The 17,251-nt window shown below is 48.2% G+C and overlaps 1 protein-coding gene across 1 annotated transcript in view; it reads left to right on the top strand.

Annotated features, from left to right (window-relative positions):
- The first annotated feature begins 1,015 nt into the window (after window positions 1–1,015).
- Window positions 1,016–17,251, top strand: part of CPPED1 (calcineurin like phosphoesterase domain containing 1) — a 142,045-nt gene continuing 125,809 nt past the window's right edge. The window contains exon 1 of the mRNA XM_065924351.1: window positions 1,016–1,202. Within this exon, the coding sequence (XP_065780423.1) occupies window positions 1,133–1,202 (70 nt within the window). The 5' untranslated portion in view covers window positions 1,016–1,132. The remainder of the gene's footprint in view (window positions 1,203–17,251) is intronic.

Here is a 17,251-nt window from a genome sequence, read left to right as displayed (position 1 = left end):
TTGGTTGGTGGGGTAACAGGGTGATGTTTCTGAAATTTTAACCTTCTGGTTCCAACCAGTCTGCAATCTTGTGCTTGTGGTCAGCATGTAGTCACCACCCTCCACCTGAGCTGAGCAGTGTCTTCATATACATCAGATTGTTTATCTACATTCCTACAGAATCTGGTGACTCTGCTGTCTTAATCATTAACTGCTTGAGCCTGCTCTTTGGAACTCAACAGAGGCCTCAGAGGCTAAAGCCTCCCCCCAACTCCCCCGCCACAAATAAACAAGGGAACATGGCAGGGTTTTTCTACCCTGGAAGGCCCCAGTCCTGGTTGGTTTCAGTCTCCCCTATTCTTTGATAGTCCTCAATCCTGACGGGAACAAGGGCTGGACAGAAAGAGAATAAAATTTTCAATAGTGAGATTAATCACAATTTGGTACAAGAACTCAATTTTAGGGGGATTTGATTTCCAACGGAATGATGGTGGTGGTGCTGATGACAAGCAAAACTGAAGCTGCTTCAGAATGAAATGTCAGCAATCACAGCAGGTGGCTTGTAGAACGTCCTGTCTTATCCCCCAAGGACAGGGCTGGGTCCTTTGGCCAGATAAAATACAAGTCCCCACTTAAACTGTTGTTTCAGATAAACAACTACAAAGATTTAAGTACAGTATCTTGCAAATTACATACGACATACTCATTGCTTATCTGAAATTCCAATTTAACTAGATGTCCTGTAATCTTGGGATTCCTCGGTGGCTCAGAGGGAAGAAGAACCCGCCTGGAATGCGGGAGACCTGGGTTCATCTCTACTTGTTAAACCCGGAACCCCCACCTTTAGCGAAGGGCTGCCCCCATGCCTGAGCCCAAATTCACTCCCTCTGCCCACGCATGCGACTGGCAAGTGGCCTCCACTCGCCAGGAGCCCCAGTCGATTCCAGAGGGGCCGCTCACGTTTCCGCCCCGGTCAGACAGCAGTAGTGGCGCCCCGAGCGACCGAGTCCTGTGCGCCCGCCGGCCCCGCCCCGCCCCAAACAGAGGGCACAGCCCCCAGCCGGGCAGGCCCCACCCGGCGCTTGGGCAGTTAGGAGTCTCGCAGCTCCTTGCTACGCAGCGGACTCAGTTGAGGCCAAAATACTCGCTCGCCATGTCGGCTGCAGAGGCGGGGGGTGTTTTCCACAGAGCGCGGGGCAGGACCCTGGACGCCTTTTCCTCAGGTACTTCCTGCTGGGGAGTGGGTGGTTTCAGGGCTGCGGAACATTCGGCGCGGGGAACTTTAGGTTGGGAATGCACACCTCCAGCCGGACCCCAGTGGGGGCTGCACCCCGGGGGCTGGGGACCGCAATAGCAACCACACCTCCCGCACGTGGGGCTTCCAGGGGCGCCTGTGAGAGAGGCGTTCCTGGGCTTGGGGGTCCGACAGTCGTGGAACCTCGTTGGCCTTGACCGAGGTCTCGGAGAGAAGATAAAAGTGAGGCAGCAAAACAGTTGATAGCGCGGGCTGTGCAGTTAGACTTGGTTTCTAAGTCCTGCCTTGGATACGTGGCTCAGGGAGTGTTAGCCTCAGTTTCCTTATCTGTAAAGCGGGAATAAAACAGGGAGGTTCTGTGTGGCACGGGATAAGCGCTGGGTGCACGTGCGATGCGGTTATTTTTACTATGGTTGTTGACCATGATGCAGTTTCGTACTCCATAATCATGGTTATCTTCTACAATATGAGTCATTCACCCAAATGTTAGCAGTGCCTTCAGAGCTAAGAGAGCGGGGAGGCAGTCAAGATTTGTGTTCTAGTTACCTGCTTGGACTTTGGAGTTAGCCAATTCGCCTCGCTGTGAGAATGGGTTTGTTAATGCTTACCTCACAGGAGAGAGTTAGCAGGTTCAAAGAATTTCTGTAACCCGGTTTCTGACACAGGCCAAGTGCTGAGTGAATGTTCACTCCGGAGCCCCAAGAGAGACCACTGTTCCCCGTTCCTTGCTCCTCCCTGCCAGTTTTGCTGCGTGTAGTCACCTTCCCTCCCATGAACTCGCCGGTTTGTGTCGCCCCGGGGAAGTCACCTCAGATGCCCTGTACAATCCAGCTTGTGTTCACCTTTATTGCTTCACGCTCGCCATTCTTCTTGTTCAATTCTGCTTCACTGGGCTTCTTGAACTCCTATTTTAAAAGGCCAGGTCCTTTCTGTGGTGGTTTAGTTGCTAAGTCCTCTCCGACTCTTGCAACCCCATGGACTGTAGCCTTCAAGGCTCCTCTGTCCATGGCATTTTCCAGGCAAGAATACTGGAGTGGATTGCTGTTTCCTTCTCCAGGGGATCTTCCCGACTCAGGAATTGAACCCACGTCTCCTGCATTGCAGGCAGATTCTTTACCAACTGAGCTAATAGCTGGCTGATGGGTCTGGCTCTTTCTCAAACCTTCCTAAGTTAATTAAAGTTTGATCACTTTCTCAGACAAATTTTCCCTTGGTCACCGTTACTAAAGTAGGTTGTTTTTTTTTTTCCCTGTAACTCTCTGGTCTAAAGTTTTGTTCTTTTATCTTCTGCAACTGTTGATGGGGGAGTAGGGAAGGAGGCAGGGCCCTGGAAGAGCATATGGGGCCAGAGAGCTGGTTGAGGTGAATACAACCTGTTATAGTGCCCATTCTCTAAATATTGTTTTAATATGCCTTTTTCACTGTTTTTTGAACCCAAGTTCATGTGCATGATGCACAGTGAGGCCAAACAAACCAAAATATCAGAGTTTGGAGCAGAGGAGGGTTTATTGCAGGGCCAAGCTAGGAGAGCAGGTGACTCATGCTCAGAAGACTCCAGGTCCTGCTGGTTTTCAGGGAAGAGATTTTGGTTCTTTTTTTAAGCTTTTTTTCTTTTTTTGTTTTAACGTGGACGATTTTTTGGCTGGGAGGCATGTGGAATCTCAGCTCCCTGACCAGAGATTGTAAGGGGGAGTCTTAACCACTGGACTGCTAGGGAAGTCCCTCTGGGAAAAGTATTTAAAGGCAGCAGTTGGGGAGACAACTGCAGGGTGAACAACTTTCTTCTGATTGGTTTCTGGGGAGGTAACAGGGTAGGGCCCCAGGAATCTCAGGCCTCAGCCTCTAGTTCTGACCAGTCTGGGGGGTTTCACCATGTTAGTTATCATCCTCCACCTGGCGGGTGGGGAGGGCTGCAGAACTCAAGACTGGATCAGACTTTTATGCGCCTCCCTTGTGGAGGGACTGGGACTCTGTTTTATCCCGTCACTATTGTTTCTTGACTTTTCCCTTCGTTTCTGCATTCCCTCAAGTCCCTCATTATTAACCCCTTGAATCTGTTCTTGGGAACTCAGGGAAGGTCTGGGAGACGAAAGCCTTTTCTTCAAACAAGAAATGAGGGACACAGAGAAGCTTTTGTTTTCTGGAGGACCCCTCGGGTTTCTTTTCTGTTTCAATCCAGTGTGAGGTTTTTGAGGTTTATCCATGTTGGTATAAGTAGCTCTTTAAGAATTTTCCACAGTTCATTGCTCATTTTCTTACTGGGCAGTATTCCATTATATAAGCATATATCAATACTTGATACATTCTGTTGCTAGATATTCTGAGGATCTTCCCTTTGCTTTCCAAATCTGCACTCTCCCTTCCCCACCAAAATCTGGAAGATTGACCTCCATGGGCTTCATCCATGGGCTCCTTGCCCTTGGGCCTTCTGTTGGGTTGAGCCAATGGGGCGTCCCGTTTGGAGACCAGAGGGATGGGAAAGCTAAAGTGTTTATTCCCCTGACTTTTTCACTGTGGAGCTGCCTCTGGCTGGCTCTACAGTTCAGTCACTCAGTCGTGTCTGACTCTTTGCGACCCCATGGACTCAGCACACCAGGCTTCCCTGTCCGTCACCAACTTCTGGAGCTTGCTCAAACTCATGTTCATCAAGTCAGTGATGCCATTCAACTATCTCATCCTCTGTTGTCCCCTTCTCCTCCTGCCTTCAATCTTTCCCACCATCAGGGTCTTTTCCAATGAGTTGGCTCTTTGCATCAGGTGGCCAAAGGATTGGAGCTTCAGCTTCAGCATCAGTCCTTCCAATGAATATTCAGGACTGATCTCCTTTAGGATGGACTGGTTGGATCTCCTTGTAGTCCAAGGGACTCTTAGGAGTCTTCTACAGCACCGCAGTTCAAAAGCATCAATTTCTTCGGTGCTCAGCTTTCTTTATGCTCCAACTCTCATATCCATACATGCCTACTGGAAAAACCACAGCTTTAACTAGACAGATCTTTGTCAGTAAAATAATGTCTCTGATTTTTAATATGTTGTCTCAGTTTGGCATAGCTTTTATTCCAAGGAGCAAGTGTCTTTTAATTTCATGGCTGCAGTCACCCTCTGCAGTGATTTTGGAGTCTCCAAAAATAAAGTCTCTCACTGTTTCTGTTGTTTCTCTATCTATTTGCCATGAAGTGATGAGACCCGATGCTCTGATCTTAGTTGTTTGAATGTTGAGTTTTAAGCCGAGGTTTTCATGCTCCTCTTTCCCCGGCTGTACTCCTCCCCTGATATTTGCTGCTTCTTTCAACATGGCCTTTCTGCTGGAACTCTCGTTTCAGATTTGGGTAACCGCTTCCTCCCTCCTTTCAGACAGAGTTCTGCTTTTCTGTGTTGGACTACTAAACTGTCCTGTGATGTTCTACACTCAACTCATCCCAAATAATCCCCCTTTAAATGCTCCTTTAATTGTCATAATTTGAACATGCCAGCTATTTCCTGTGAGGATCCTGATATGATGGATATTCAGTTCTTTCTGTTTTTCACCGTTGGTAACAGTGCTGTTATGAGCATTCTGGTACAAGTCTTCTTTGGACACATGGGAAAATTTCTCCAAGGCATCCACCCAGGAGAGCAAAGTTGTGGGTTGCAGGATAAAATCTTTCCAGCTTTACAAGATCGTGTCACATTGCCTTCTAGAATACTTGCACCAATTTATATTCCCACTAGCAGGGTTTGAGAGTTCCCTGTGACTCTGCCCTGTCTCTTTTCAGTTCAGGAAGTATTTATTGCAGTCCTACTGCATTCTCTGGTATCTTGTGAAGAGTAGAAAAAAGCAAGGGGAAGGCAAGGACCCATAATCTAAGCACAAAGCTATGGCACAAAAAATAGGCCACTGCAGTGGGAGTTGGGATTTTAAGTGTTGGTCCTGGGTGTTGGTGAGACTCGTAACATAAATCGGGGAGCAAGGAGGAGGGTCAGATATGATGGGATTGATTGGGAAGTGGTGGCTTCGAAGTGCCTTCAGGAAATGTGGGGCAAGGATGCAGTGCACAGCTGGGGGTGGAGCTGTGGGTGCTGCCATCCCCCGAGAGGCAAGTAGATGGTATGGCTGTAGGAGTCAGTGGCATTGCTCAGGGGAAAAGTGTGGAGTAGTGGATGGTGTGTGTGCGTGTGTGTGTGTAAGCTTAGGATATGCCTCCGTTTAGGGGGTAAGAAACAGGAAAAGACACACGGAAGGTCTCAGAGCAGGAAGCAAGCAGACATTTTGGAAGATAAACCCAAGAACCGGCCTTGGTACCAAAGTTGGGGAGGGGGACTCAGGCAGGGTGGTGCACAGGCTCAGATGCTGCAGACGTCTAGGTGAGTGGTAGCTGAGCAGGTGTGATTGTTCTGTCACCTTCGGGAGGACAGTTTCAGTAGAGTTGTAGGGGGAAGCCGGAGGGCATGGTGCTTCTTGAGGAATGGCAGAGAGTGAGGATGTGCAGTCAGCAAGCATAGGATTCTGTTTGGAGCCCTTCGGTGCTGTAAGGTTGACGTAGAACACTAGCAGTTTGAGGAAGGAGCAAGGCTGCTGGAAGACTGAAGGGTTTGCAACAGTAGTGAAGATGGTAAGAACAATAGGAGCATATAACATCTATCAGCTGTTTATGTCTTATCATGCATTGTATTCTGTGCTGTGTGTGGACTGTCTCAAGTGAAAGAAAGTGAAAGTTGCTCAGTCATGTCCAACTCTTTGTGACCCCACCCCATGACTGACTGACTGGTCCATGGAATTCTCCAGGCCAGACTACTGGAGTGGGTAGCCGTTCCCTTCTCCAGGGGATCTTCCCAACCCAGGGATCAAACCCAGGTCTCCCGCATTGCAGGCAGATTCTTTACCAGCTGAGCCACAAGGGAAGCCTATGGACTATCTCATGTGATCTTTAAAACAGTCCTGTTGAACTAGCTATTATGATTATCTTCTTTCTATAGTGGGGAGAAAGTCAATCTCAGAAAGGCTGGGCAACTTTCCCAAGGTCACGTGATTGGTCTGAGCTGTATCAGGGGTTGAAAAATGCAAAAGGCAGGTTCACTGGTTGGAGAGCAGTACCTGAGGAGATGGGAAAAGATGGGATTGAGGGCTCAGAAGAGGGCTTGGCCCTGGGAACAAATGTTCTCTTTGACCATCTCTTCCTCCTTCTCTGTCTCTCTCCCTACCTCTCTCTCTTTTCTGTCCATCCACCTATCTCCCAGACCATCCATTTGCCAGTCTGTCTGTCATATGTCCATTGTTTCATCTGTCTGTCCATCCATTAGTCTGTTGGCTCATTCATTTGCCCACTCATCAAATGTACTAAGCACCTCCCTTGTCCCAGCAATTGTATTAGATCCCAGAGTGCATTGATGAGTGAAACTAGTTGGGATTGGCAACCCACTCCAGTCTTCTTGCCTGGAGAATCCCATGGACAGAGAAGCCTGGTGGGCTACAGTCCATGGGGTCACAAAGAGTCGGACACGACTGAGTGACTAACACAGCCCACCTCTGACACGTAGCTACTTGGAGAGGCCGATACTAACCTGCCGGGTCATGTGGACCAGCATAAAGAGCAGCCTTGACAGATGTCAGGGAAGGGAGGGGATCCGAACAAGGCCCTGAGGGAGGCTTCCCTGGGGAAGAATGTGTTGGCTCCTGGTTGAAGGGTGAGTGGGAGGGACCTGGTGGGCCCTGAAGGGCAGGAGGGCCATTGTGGCCCAGAGTATGAATAGAAGTCTTATGTGGTGGGAAGGGAAAGGGAAGGTTGAAAGGAAAAAGCAGCTCCTGAGTGTGGAGCGGGGCGGCGTGGCATGAGACTGGCTTATGGGAAAGGGGATCATCGAAGAGTTTTGTCTTTTATCTTGTGGTTGTAGTTATTCAGCTGCTAAGTCGAGTCAACCCATAGACTATAGCTGCCCTGGCTCCTAGGTCTATGGGATTTTCTAGGCAAGAGTACTGGAGTGGGTTGAGTGGGTTGCCATTTTCTTGTCCAGGGGATCTTCCCCATCCAAGGTTCGAACCCACATCTGTTACATCTCCTGCACTGGCAGGTGGGTTCTTTACCACTAGCGCCACCAGGGAAGCCCATGACACCAAGGGCTTTTAAGCTGCATGTATGAGGTGATCCCGTTTACATTTTGGAAAGAACCATCTGGCTGCAGCAGTAGCAACAGAACTTCTGCTTTCCAGGAACTTGGGGTGCAGTCTAATTGGAAGGTGGAGCTCAGCAACTTGTCCTGAGGCAACATTTCCAAGGCACACATTGTTCACTTTGAACCTGTAGATTTTCGGTGGCCGGAGGTACATGTGGAGGTGGTAGGGGGGCTTCCAGTGGAGATTACGGGGTTGCTGAGGTATGAAGCTTCCCAGCTCACTGGAGCTGCCCCAGGACTGCCGTAGGACCAGAGAAGCATCCACCTGGAAAAAAAATTGCGGGGATGTGGGGATGGAGAGAGATTTAGAAGATAAATTATGAGATAGGAGGAGGGAAAATGACCTTGGACTTGTAGAAGTGGGGCCTGCACGTGGTCTCCCCTGCCGGTTGAGCAGCCCCAGTGGACCTGCCTAGTATGTGCATGTGCAGGGGTCCCAGATCCCTGTTAGCATTGCTGCTGCCTTTGAGGCTTGCCCTTGGAAGGTCCGTTGCCAGTTCAGGCTCTGTGGGCAGGGGCTGAGCTGGTGGAGTTGCCCCAAGGGCAGACTTGGAAGAGAAAGGAAAGGAACTGGCTTTTTCTGTCTCTTACCAAAATACACATTGCCTGTCAAGGAGGTTTTGGTGAACTCCAGTAACCGTGCCTAAAATCACAGCCCTGATAACCCTCATGCTCACTACTGGAAGCCCCCCCAGAATTAAACAGTTCATTTCTCAAGTGAAGCTTGTCGAGTAAATGAAGGTGTGCTCTCTTAGCCAACTGGGGCTGCTATGACAAAACACCATAGGCTGGGTGCCTTAAAAACAACAGAAATGCATTGCTCACATCCTGGAGGCTGGTCAAAGGACCATCCAAGGTCAAGAAACCTGCAGATTCAGTGTCTGGTGAGAACCTTCTTCCTGATTCATAGATGGGTCGTCTTCTTTTGTTCTGAAAGACTTAAATTTTTTAGATCAGTTACATGTTCCTAGCAAAGTTGAAGGAAAGTACAGAAATTTCTCATATAGCCACTCCCCCCCCACCGCCCCACTACATGCATAGCCTCTTCTATTATCAACATTCCCCCCAGCAGAGTGGTATGCTCATTACACTTGAGGAACATACAGTGACACAATGTGATCAGCCCAGAGTCCACAGTTTGCATTACAGCTCACTCCTGGAGTTGTGCATTTTGTATAATGTACGTGTACTATATAATGACATATAACCATCGTTACATTAGATGGCTGTCTTCCTGCTGGGTCCCCGCGTACAGGAAGTGGGGAGTGAGCTCTCTCGGGTCTCTCTCTTTTCTTATAAATTTTCTTTCTTTCCTTCTTGTTGGCTGCCCCGGGTCTTCGTTGCTGTGAGGCCTTTCTCTAGTTGCATCAAGCAGGGGCTACTCTCGAGTTGCTGTCACGGGCTTCTCCTTGATAAATGTGGGCTCCCGGCACTCGGGCTTCAGCTGCCCCTGTGGCACGTGGAATCTTCCTGGACCAGGGATCGAACCCATGTCCCCTGCATTGGCAGGCGGATTCTCAACCACTGGACCACCAGGGGGGCCCTCGGGTCCCTTTAGTAAGGGCAGTAATCCCGGTACTGAGCCCTCACTGCTTAATCACCTCCCAGACTCCCCATCTCCAAATACCATCACACTTGGGGTTAGATTTCAGGGATTGTAGGGGTTTGGGGAGGACACAGACAGTCAATGGCAAGCACTTTAAGACTTCCTCCTGGTGATTTTTGAAGAACAATATTCCCATGCAGTTCTGTTGTCTGTTAAGCTTGGCTCAGTCACCCATTTCCTGCTAACACAATCTGCTTGGCTCTGTCAACAGATGTTTATAGAAAATAAGTTGTACGTGTCTCACCTGAGAAGGCTCACAATCCTCAGGCATGTTCAAATATTCATTTTAATTAGGCAAATTGATAATTATATTTCCTTGACACGTATCCTAATTAAGACTACTTTCTCCTAGCAAATAATGGTCTTTCCAAAAAGTTTACAACACCTATTTTGAAGAAATTCTCAAAGGGAGAAATACCAAGATTAAAACATGCCTTCAGAATTATCTATATTTAATTGTTTTCAGGTCCCAGTCAGTTTTCCCAGTTCATTTTATCACTGGTATTTTCCCTGTCAGAGTACAGGAGTCATCAGTGGTTAACCTAGAAAGATGATTTCCCTGGACATTTTAAGCCTCCACAGCTGTTTCAGAGGTGCCAACTGTGTCCACTGATTCTGAATATTTCTTGGTCCCTCCTGGAGACCCTTTCACTTTCAGACAATAAATGAAATTTCTAAAGAATAAACTTACTTCCTCAGGTCTCACCTAAGGAATTCTTTAGGAACAATCAACCTAGAAATGTTGGTTCAAGTCTGAACAGGATTGAAAACATAATGTAAAAAGTTCTAACCTATTAGTGAAGAAAATGAAATGAATACCTTTAATTATGCCATCCACGTAGGCCAGACAAGTTCCCTATTTAAGAAGGGTCCCTGTGACTAAAATAGGAGTTTCGAAATATTACTTCCTCACTCTCATTATGCGTAAAAATCAGTGCATGAAAAGTTCCCGTTAGAACATTTCCAAAAGACAAGTGAACTTTTGTTTCTGGATGCCTTTTTTCTTTGCTTTTCTGTTTTTAAATGACTCTGTTGAGGTACCATAACATTCACTCACCTTCAGTTTTACTGGTTTTTATTAAATTTTGTGGAATGGTACAGCATCACAATTTTAGAACTTCTTCGTCTCCCCAGAAAGGATGCTTTGTGTTCATTTTCGGTCTCTTTATGTTTCCATTCCCAGCACAGTCAGCTACTAATTTACCTCTGTAACTTCGCCTTTTCTGGACATTTCATATAAATGGAATCATATAATCTGTGGTCTTTTGTGACTAACTTCTGTCCCTTAACATAATCTTTTCAGGATTCACCCATGTTGCAGTTTGTATCAGCACTTTGTTCCTTTCTACTGAACAATATTCCAGTGTATGGATTACCACATTTTGTTTGTCCACTCACCCATTGGTGAACATTTGGATAATTTTTTGGACACTGACAGACATTCTCCCATTTGGACTATCATGAAGAAAGCTGTTATGAACATCCACATAGAGTTCTTTTTTTATGGACATACTCATTTTGGGGCTTCCCTTGTTGCTAAGTGGTAAAGAATCTGCCTGCCAGTGGAAGAGACATGGGTTAGATCCCTGGGTCAGGAAGATCCCCTGGAGGAGTGGATGGGAACCCACTCCAGTATTCTCGCCTAGAGAATCCCATGGACAGAGGAGCCTAGCAGGCTACAGTTCACGGGGTTGCAGAGTCAGATACGACTGAAGTGGCTGAGCACACACATACGTAAGTAGCTGTGTTTAGCATTTTAAGGAACCACCAAGCTGTTTTCCAAAGCAACCGCACCATTTCCATTCCTAGCAGCAGATTTCTCCATACCCTTATCCTTACTTGAGACTATCTGTCCTTTTGCTTATAACCCACCACTCCGGTGTGAAGTGAAATCTCATTGTGGTTTTTTATTTGCATTTTCCTAATGCCTAATGATGTTGGATATCTTTTTATGTGCTTATTGGCTGTTTGTAACCTTTGAAGAACTATCTATTCAGATCTTTTGCCTGGTTTTCTAGTAGAGTTATTTCTGTTTTTATTATTGAATTGTAAGAGTTTTTATGTTCTGTTGAGATTGGCGTGTTCAGGGTGGTATGGTCGTAGACTGTATGTTCTGCATGCAAGTTGCTTGTCAAATATATGATTTGCACATCTTTTCTCCCATTCTGTGGCTTGTTTTTTCACTTTCTTGATGACGTCGTTTGCAGCACCCAAGTTTTTAATTCTGATGAAGTCCCAGTTACCAACTTTTTCTTTGATTACTTGTTCTTTTGATGCCATATCTAAGAACTGTAGCCCCCCAGGTTCCTCTGTTCTTGGAATTCTCCAGTCAAGAATACTGGGGTGGGTAGATGTTCCCTTCTCTGGGGGATCTTCCTGACCCAGGGATCGAACCCCAGGTCTCCTGCATTGCAGACAGACTCTTTACTCTGTCAGCCGCCAGGGAAGCCCAGGAAATCTTTACCTGAACCCGAACTGTGAAGATTTTTGCTCCTGTGTTTTCTTTTAAGAGTATTATAATTTATGCTGTTACATTTAGGTCTGGTTCCATATTGAGTAAATTTTTATGTATGGTATGAAGTAAGGGTCTAATTAGAAATTTCCTTTTTTTTTTTTTTTTAACTACAGTAGAAGCCTGGTAGTTTGTCAATGAACAGAAAGAATTAACTAAAAAGGGGAATCATTAAAGAATTACACATTTTTGGCATTTCATTTTAGTGTAAACTCTAATTATAAATGTACATTCACTTACTGGTCTTTTGAGGTCAGGCCAGGGTCATATCTTACGTTAATAGTTTGGGTTTATGGATGGACCTGCAAGGGAGCCTTTCTTGTATAAACAGCACTCATAAGGAATCTTTTCCAGTTTGGGTTTTCTTCCCCAGTGGAGTAGTCAGTTAAAAATCACTTAGCAAGTATTCTGAGTGAAGGATTCTTTTAGGTTTATACTTTTTCATCAGATCTTTTACACTTGCCTCCCCAGTACCTAATTCAATTGCATTTTATTTTTTACCAGCTTGCTTATTGAGTCTTCCCAAAGCAGCCATCTTTGCTTTATCAGAAGCAGACCTTTTTTACATTCATATTTCTCCAGTTGACACATTTAATTAAATTAGGCGATTTAAAAATGAGTGCAGGTGTGAACAGATTTGAGGGCAACTCCATGAGGGTCAGGGTAGAGGTCTGCAGAGCGTGGAGAGGCTGCCAGCTTGCCCTGGGCCACGAGGAGAACCTTTGCAGGGGCGAGGAGAGTATTGGTGACACCTTCACATTGGTCTAGGAGACGTCTGTGAAGGACGTGTCTTCTTCAAGGAGAGGACTCAGTGATGACTTTTTATATTTGTGCATTATGTGATTTTTAACTTTGTCAAACCCTCCAACGAGCAAGGGGCAATAACGTGGGGCCAGGGCAAGTGGAGACTGCAGAAGCCCCAGGCCGGCTGCCAGCCACTCTCAGGACCACGTCTGTTGTGGCGTCGGTTCAGTTGAGTCACTCAGCCGTGTCCAACTCTGCAACCGCATGGACTGCAGCACACCAGGCCTCCCTGTCCATCACCAACTCCCAGAGTTTACTCAGACTCTTGTCCATTGAGTCGGTGATGCCATCCAGCCATCTCATCCTCTGTCGTCCCCTTCTCCTCCTGCCTTCAATCTTTCCCAGCATCAGGATGTTTTCAAATGAGTCAGCTCTTCACATCAGGTGGCCAAAGGATTGGAGTTTCAGCTTCAACATCAGTCCTTCCAATGAACATTCCAATCAGGACTGATTTTGTTTAGGATGGACTGGTTGGATCTCCTAGAAGTCCAAGGGACTCTCAAGAGTCTTCTCTAACACCACAGTTCAAAAGCATTAATTCTTCAATGCTCAGCTTTCTTTGTGGTCCAACTCTCACATCCATACATGACCACTGGAAATACCATAGTCTTGAGTAGACGAACCTTTGTTGGCAAAGTAATGTCTCTGCTTTTTAATAAGCTGTCCAGTTTGGTCATAACTTTCCTTCCAAGGAGTAAGTGTCTTTTAATTTCATGGCTGCAGTCACCTTCTGCAGTGATTTTGGAGTGGCGTCAGATCCCCAGGAAATGAGCAAAAGAATGTCCAGACTCCCCTATGTCTCCTTGTTTAAAGAAAAAGGAGAACACTCCTCGTGGAGCTCTTGCTGCAGGTCTTCATCTGTAAGATGGAAGCCGAGTGGTGGCCGGATCTGAGTTAAGGAGCTGCCTGGGTGGCGAGTGCATTGTGTGTGGACCTGCGTGGGTCACTGCGGCACTCGGTGATCCCAGGTCCGGGCCTCGTAAGTGGGAGGGTGCAGAGGAGCACACGGGTCTTCTGGCTCCCCGCCCTCTGGCCTCGCCACCGGAACCCAGTGGAACAGGACGGAGCACTTCACTTATGTCCCCCACCCTGGCCCCCAGTCTGCTCCTTCTCAGGCTCCCGCAGCTCCTCTGTCCCACTGGCAGCCCGGGAGTCACTCTGACCTCTGCTTCTCCCCCTTCTCCGTGTCCCAGCGCCCACAGTCCTCCGGGGTACGCCTGGGGTCCGTCCACCTCTCTGCATCCAGTCTGTTTCCTGAACAGCACCCACAGTCAGATCTTTGAAACAAAACCCAGCTCTGTCAGGCCTGGTCGTGGTTCATCTCTGTCTCCCTCTTCACTGCTTCCTCATTCTTCAGGCCTGGGCTGGTTCTCCCGTTTTGAGTTAGGTCCCCTGCCATTCGCTGTCACCCATTCTATTATGATAATTGTTCAGTTACTCAGCTGTGTCTGATTCTTTGCCGCCGCATGGACCGCAGCACGCCAGGCTTCCTTGGCCTTCAGCATCTTACAAAGTTTGCTCAAACTCATGTCCACTGAGTTGGTGATGCCATCCAACCATCTCATCCTCTGTCGTCCCCTTCTCCTCTTGCCTTCAATCAGGCAGCTCTTTGCATCGGTGAATAGAATTGTGTCTATACTCCTGTGACTTTGATGTCCTTTCCCACCCTAGATGACAAATTCCTGGGAGGACAGGAAGCCCAGGCCTAGGAAAGTGTCTGGCAGCCGTGGACCTTCAATGGCCTTTCATTATGTGAATAAACAAATGAAAATGAATATAATGCCCCCTGATCACGTATGTGTATCCACTAACCCACCACTTACACACCCCATATTTTCTCTTGACAAAACCAGCAGTAACCAAGGTATTGAGCCAATCAACAGGACCCTTGCAAACCTCACCCCCCTGGGTGGTTGGTGCCTTACTCAGAGGCATCTGCTGGGCGTGGTGCTTGTTTGCAGACAGGGGCCCCTGCCGCATGGAGCTGCATCTGTCTCAGGGAAGGGTGGCCGTCTCTTCCCGTCCAGGGCCCCCCTTTACCCAGCCTCTGCCCTTAGGACTGCCTCTGCCCAGAGCGAGCACCTGCTTTCAGTTCTCCATGAAGTGCTGCCCGGGCTAGCAGTCACTGGCTGTCTTGGCAACGAATCACGGAGAATGGCGCAGAAAAGTCACAGCAAACCTCCCCCCAACGCAGCCGGGCCCTGAGTGGAGTTCTGCTTCTGAAAAGTGACAGAGGTTTGGATAATGCCCCCCCGCCCCCAACTTAAACATTGTCTAGAACAACATCGGCCAAGTGCAGTGATGCTGAGAGCCACCTGGCTGAGCCATCCTGGCCTGCCTGCCTTCTTACTTCTCTGAAGTGCTGCAGATAGAGATGCTGGCGGGTCCCCCATCCCCACATGACAAGTGTGGCAGCCACTCTGGGACTCAGAGTCTTATGTGTATCTCTAAAACTACCTTTGGACGTGTGGAGGCCAAGGAAAGAGGTTGGTACTTTGGTACTTAGGAAACGGAATTCGGAGACTCTGGATTTCGCTGTCACACTTAATCATTTGGGGGGAGGAGATGGTCCTGAAGGACACTGCTTTTTAAAAACAGCTTCACTACCACATAGCTCTCCCTTTCAAAGCAAACAATTCGGTAGCTTTTAGTCTATGCACAGAGATACGCCACTATCACCACAGCCAATTTTAGAACATTTTCTCCACCCTAAAGTAAAACCCCACACTACTTAGCTGTCACCACCATCCTCAACCCCCACCCCAACCCCCAGGCCCAGGCAGCCCCACTAATGAAAGACCCTGTTAACTGTGGCATTAGGTTCTGGCAGTCTTCCTGTTGGGACATTTGGATTGTTAAACCAGAAAGAGTCCCAAAGTGGTGAAAATTATTTTGCTACTGTTCTGTATGTGTGTGTGTGTGTGTTTTAAGCCACTAAAATGAGATTAGTCCCCAGGGAAGATGAGAGGTATCACTGAAGACATTTAGATCGTGATTCACAGTGCCGATCGCTGCTGTGAGCAACTGCAAAAATTTCATCTCGTTGGCATTTGCTCTTTAGCCAGAAAGCTTCCAGGCAGCTGTACAGCTACCCATCTTTGCCATTTTATAACCAAAGTGGTATCCACAGTATGTGATGGAAAAGATGTTAAGACAAAAGCATGTGCACATGTGTGTGTGTGCGCACACATGCACACACGTATGCACACCATCAGATATTTTCTGAGCCCTGCTCTGTGCTCTGGGGAACAAAGAAATGGGTAAGATTTCGAGGATTCTGCTAGGACAGAGGTAGGAGTTAGCATGAATAACAGTCATGGTTATGGAAGCTCATCCTTGATGACTTACCATGTGCCAAGTCCGCATGCTTCACACATATTAACTCAGTAACTCAGCCACGCTTGTGAAGTAGGTGATAACTCCTACTTTGTTGTGGTTTAGTTGCTAAGCTGTGTCTGACTCGTTGTGACCCCGAGGACTGCAGCCTGCTAAGCTCCTCTGTCCATGGGATTCTCCAGGCAAGAACACTGAAGTGGGATGCCATTTAGTTCTCTAGGGGATCTTCCCGAATCAGGGATCGAACCTGTGTCTCCTGCATGGCAGGTGAATTCTTTACCACTGTGCCACCTGGGAAGCCCTATTCTTACTTTACCGATAAGGAAACTGAGGCCCTGAGAGGTTAGGCAGTTGCATCACGTCACAGAGTTGGTCAAGGGTGGAAATGGGATTTAATTCTGGCACTCAAGCCTCTGAGTCTGGGCTGTACTGGGACCAGGTTAGGGCTTTGGGAGATGAAGTGCTAAAGTGGTCCCAGGTCTTGAAGCCCTTCCACAAGCCCATGTGTCTGGGTATGATCGGTCTTATCTTCTGCCCTATATTCACATTTGCCCCTAGTCTCAGGGTCTGGTTATTGCTGTGTGCTGTGCCTGGGGTGCATCCCCTTGCCCCCCCGCCTGACTCTGTCTCATCCTCAGACCTCATCTTCCGTGCGGCCTCACTGCTCCGTCCACTACAGAGCTCTCCCACCCACCAGTTACTCCATCCGTGTTCACCCTGATTACTTCTGCAGTACCAGGGAGCAGAGTGTGTGATGAGCTTGGTGGCTGACCTGTTTCTTGTCTGTCTCGCCAACATTCTGTAGGGTCTTTAGGAATGGGACCTGTACCTTTGTCCACTGTTGAGTGTCCAGGTGACTTGTGAGGCACCTGTCCTCAGAACAGACTAGCTGAATGAGGGGAGGAGGTAGAGCTACATCCTCTTGCAGGGGAGGGGGAGGCAGTGTGTGAGCTGGGCCCGGAGGGGCAGATGGCATCCCAGCAGGAAGAGCTGGTAGAGAGGAGCGCAGCCCCTGGAGGAAGGGGCAGGAAGGCATTGCATTTGGGGAGCTGATACGGATCCATGTGGTGGGAGCCTTTGGCATGTCTTGTGCAGGGCTCTTCCGTCTCAGCCTCGACATGGGCTAGATCCTTCTTTTTGTGGGGCTGCCCTCGAAATGTGGGATGCTCAGCCCCATCCCTGGCCCCTGTCTACTGGATGCCAGAAGCACCATCCCCCTCCCAGTGTGATGGATGGAAATCATCCCTGGTTTAGAGCCACTGGTCTAATGGGAACAGTAATCAGTGCAGCTGGAAGAGTTTCAGGCAACGTTTTAGCTCCAGGTGCCAGCAGGAGCGAGGATCCACTGACATCTTCATTTATCCTTTCACCAAATGTTTACTGAATGCCTCCCACCTGCCAGGAACCATGCGATGCATGCCGACAGTGTGCTGGAAAGAGAAAGCAAACGTGGCCAGTTTCTCATGGAGACTGGAAGGCTGTGGCCCTTTAGCGAGAGAGTGTGGTGATCAGGGTGAGCACTTTAGGAAGAGTCTGGTGGTGGTGACTGGCTGAGCCGGCGCAGAGCGGGGAGTCCTGCACGGAGCTGTCGTGGAGGAGCTGTCCCCCGGGT

Source organism: Muntiacus reevesi, chromosome 2 (assembly GCF_963930625.1).
Source record: "Muntiacus reevesi chromosome 2, mMunRee1.1, whole genome shotgun sequence".
NCBI classification, from domain to species: Eukaryota; Metazoa; Chordata; class Mammalia; order Artiodactyla; family Cervidae; genus Muntiacus; species Muntiacus reevesi.
Note: the sequence above shows the minus strand (reverse complement) of the source record. Positions and strands in the feature narration are given on the sequence as shown.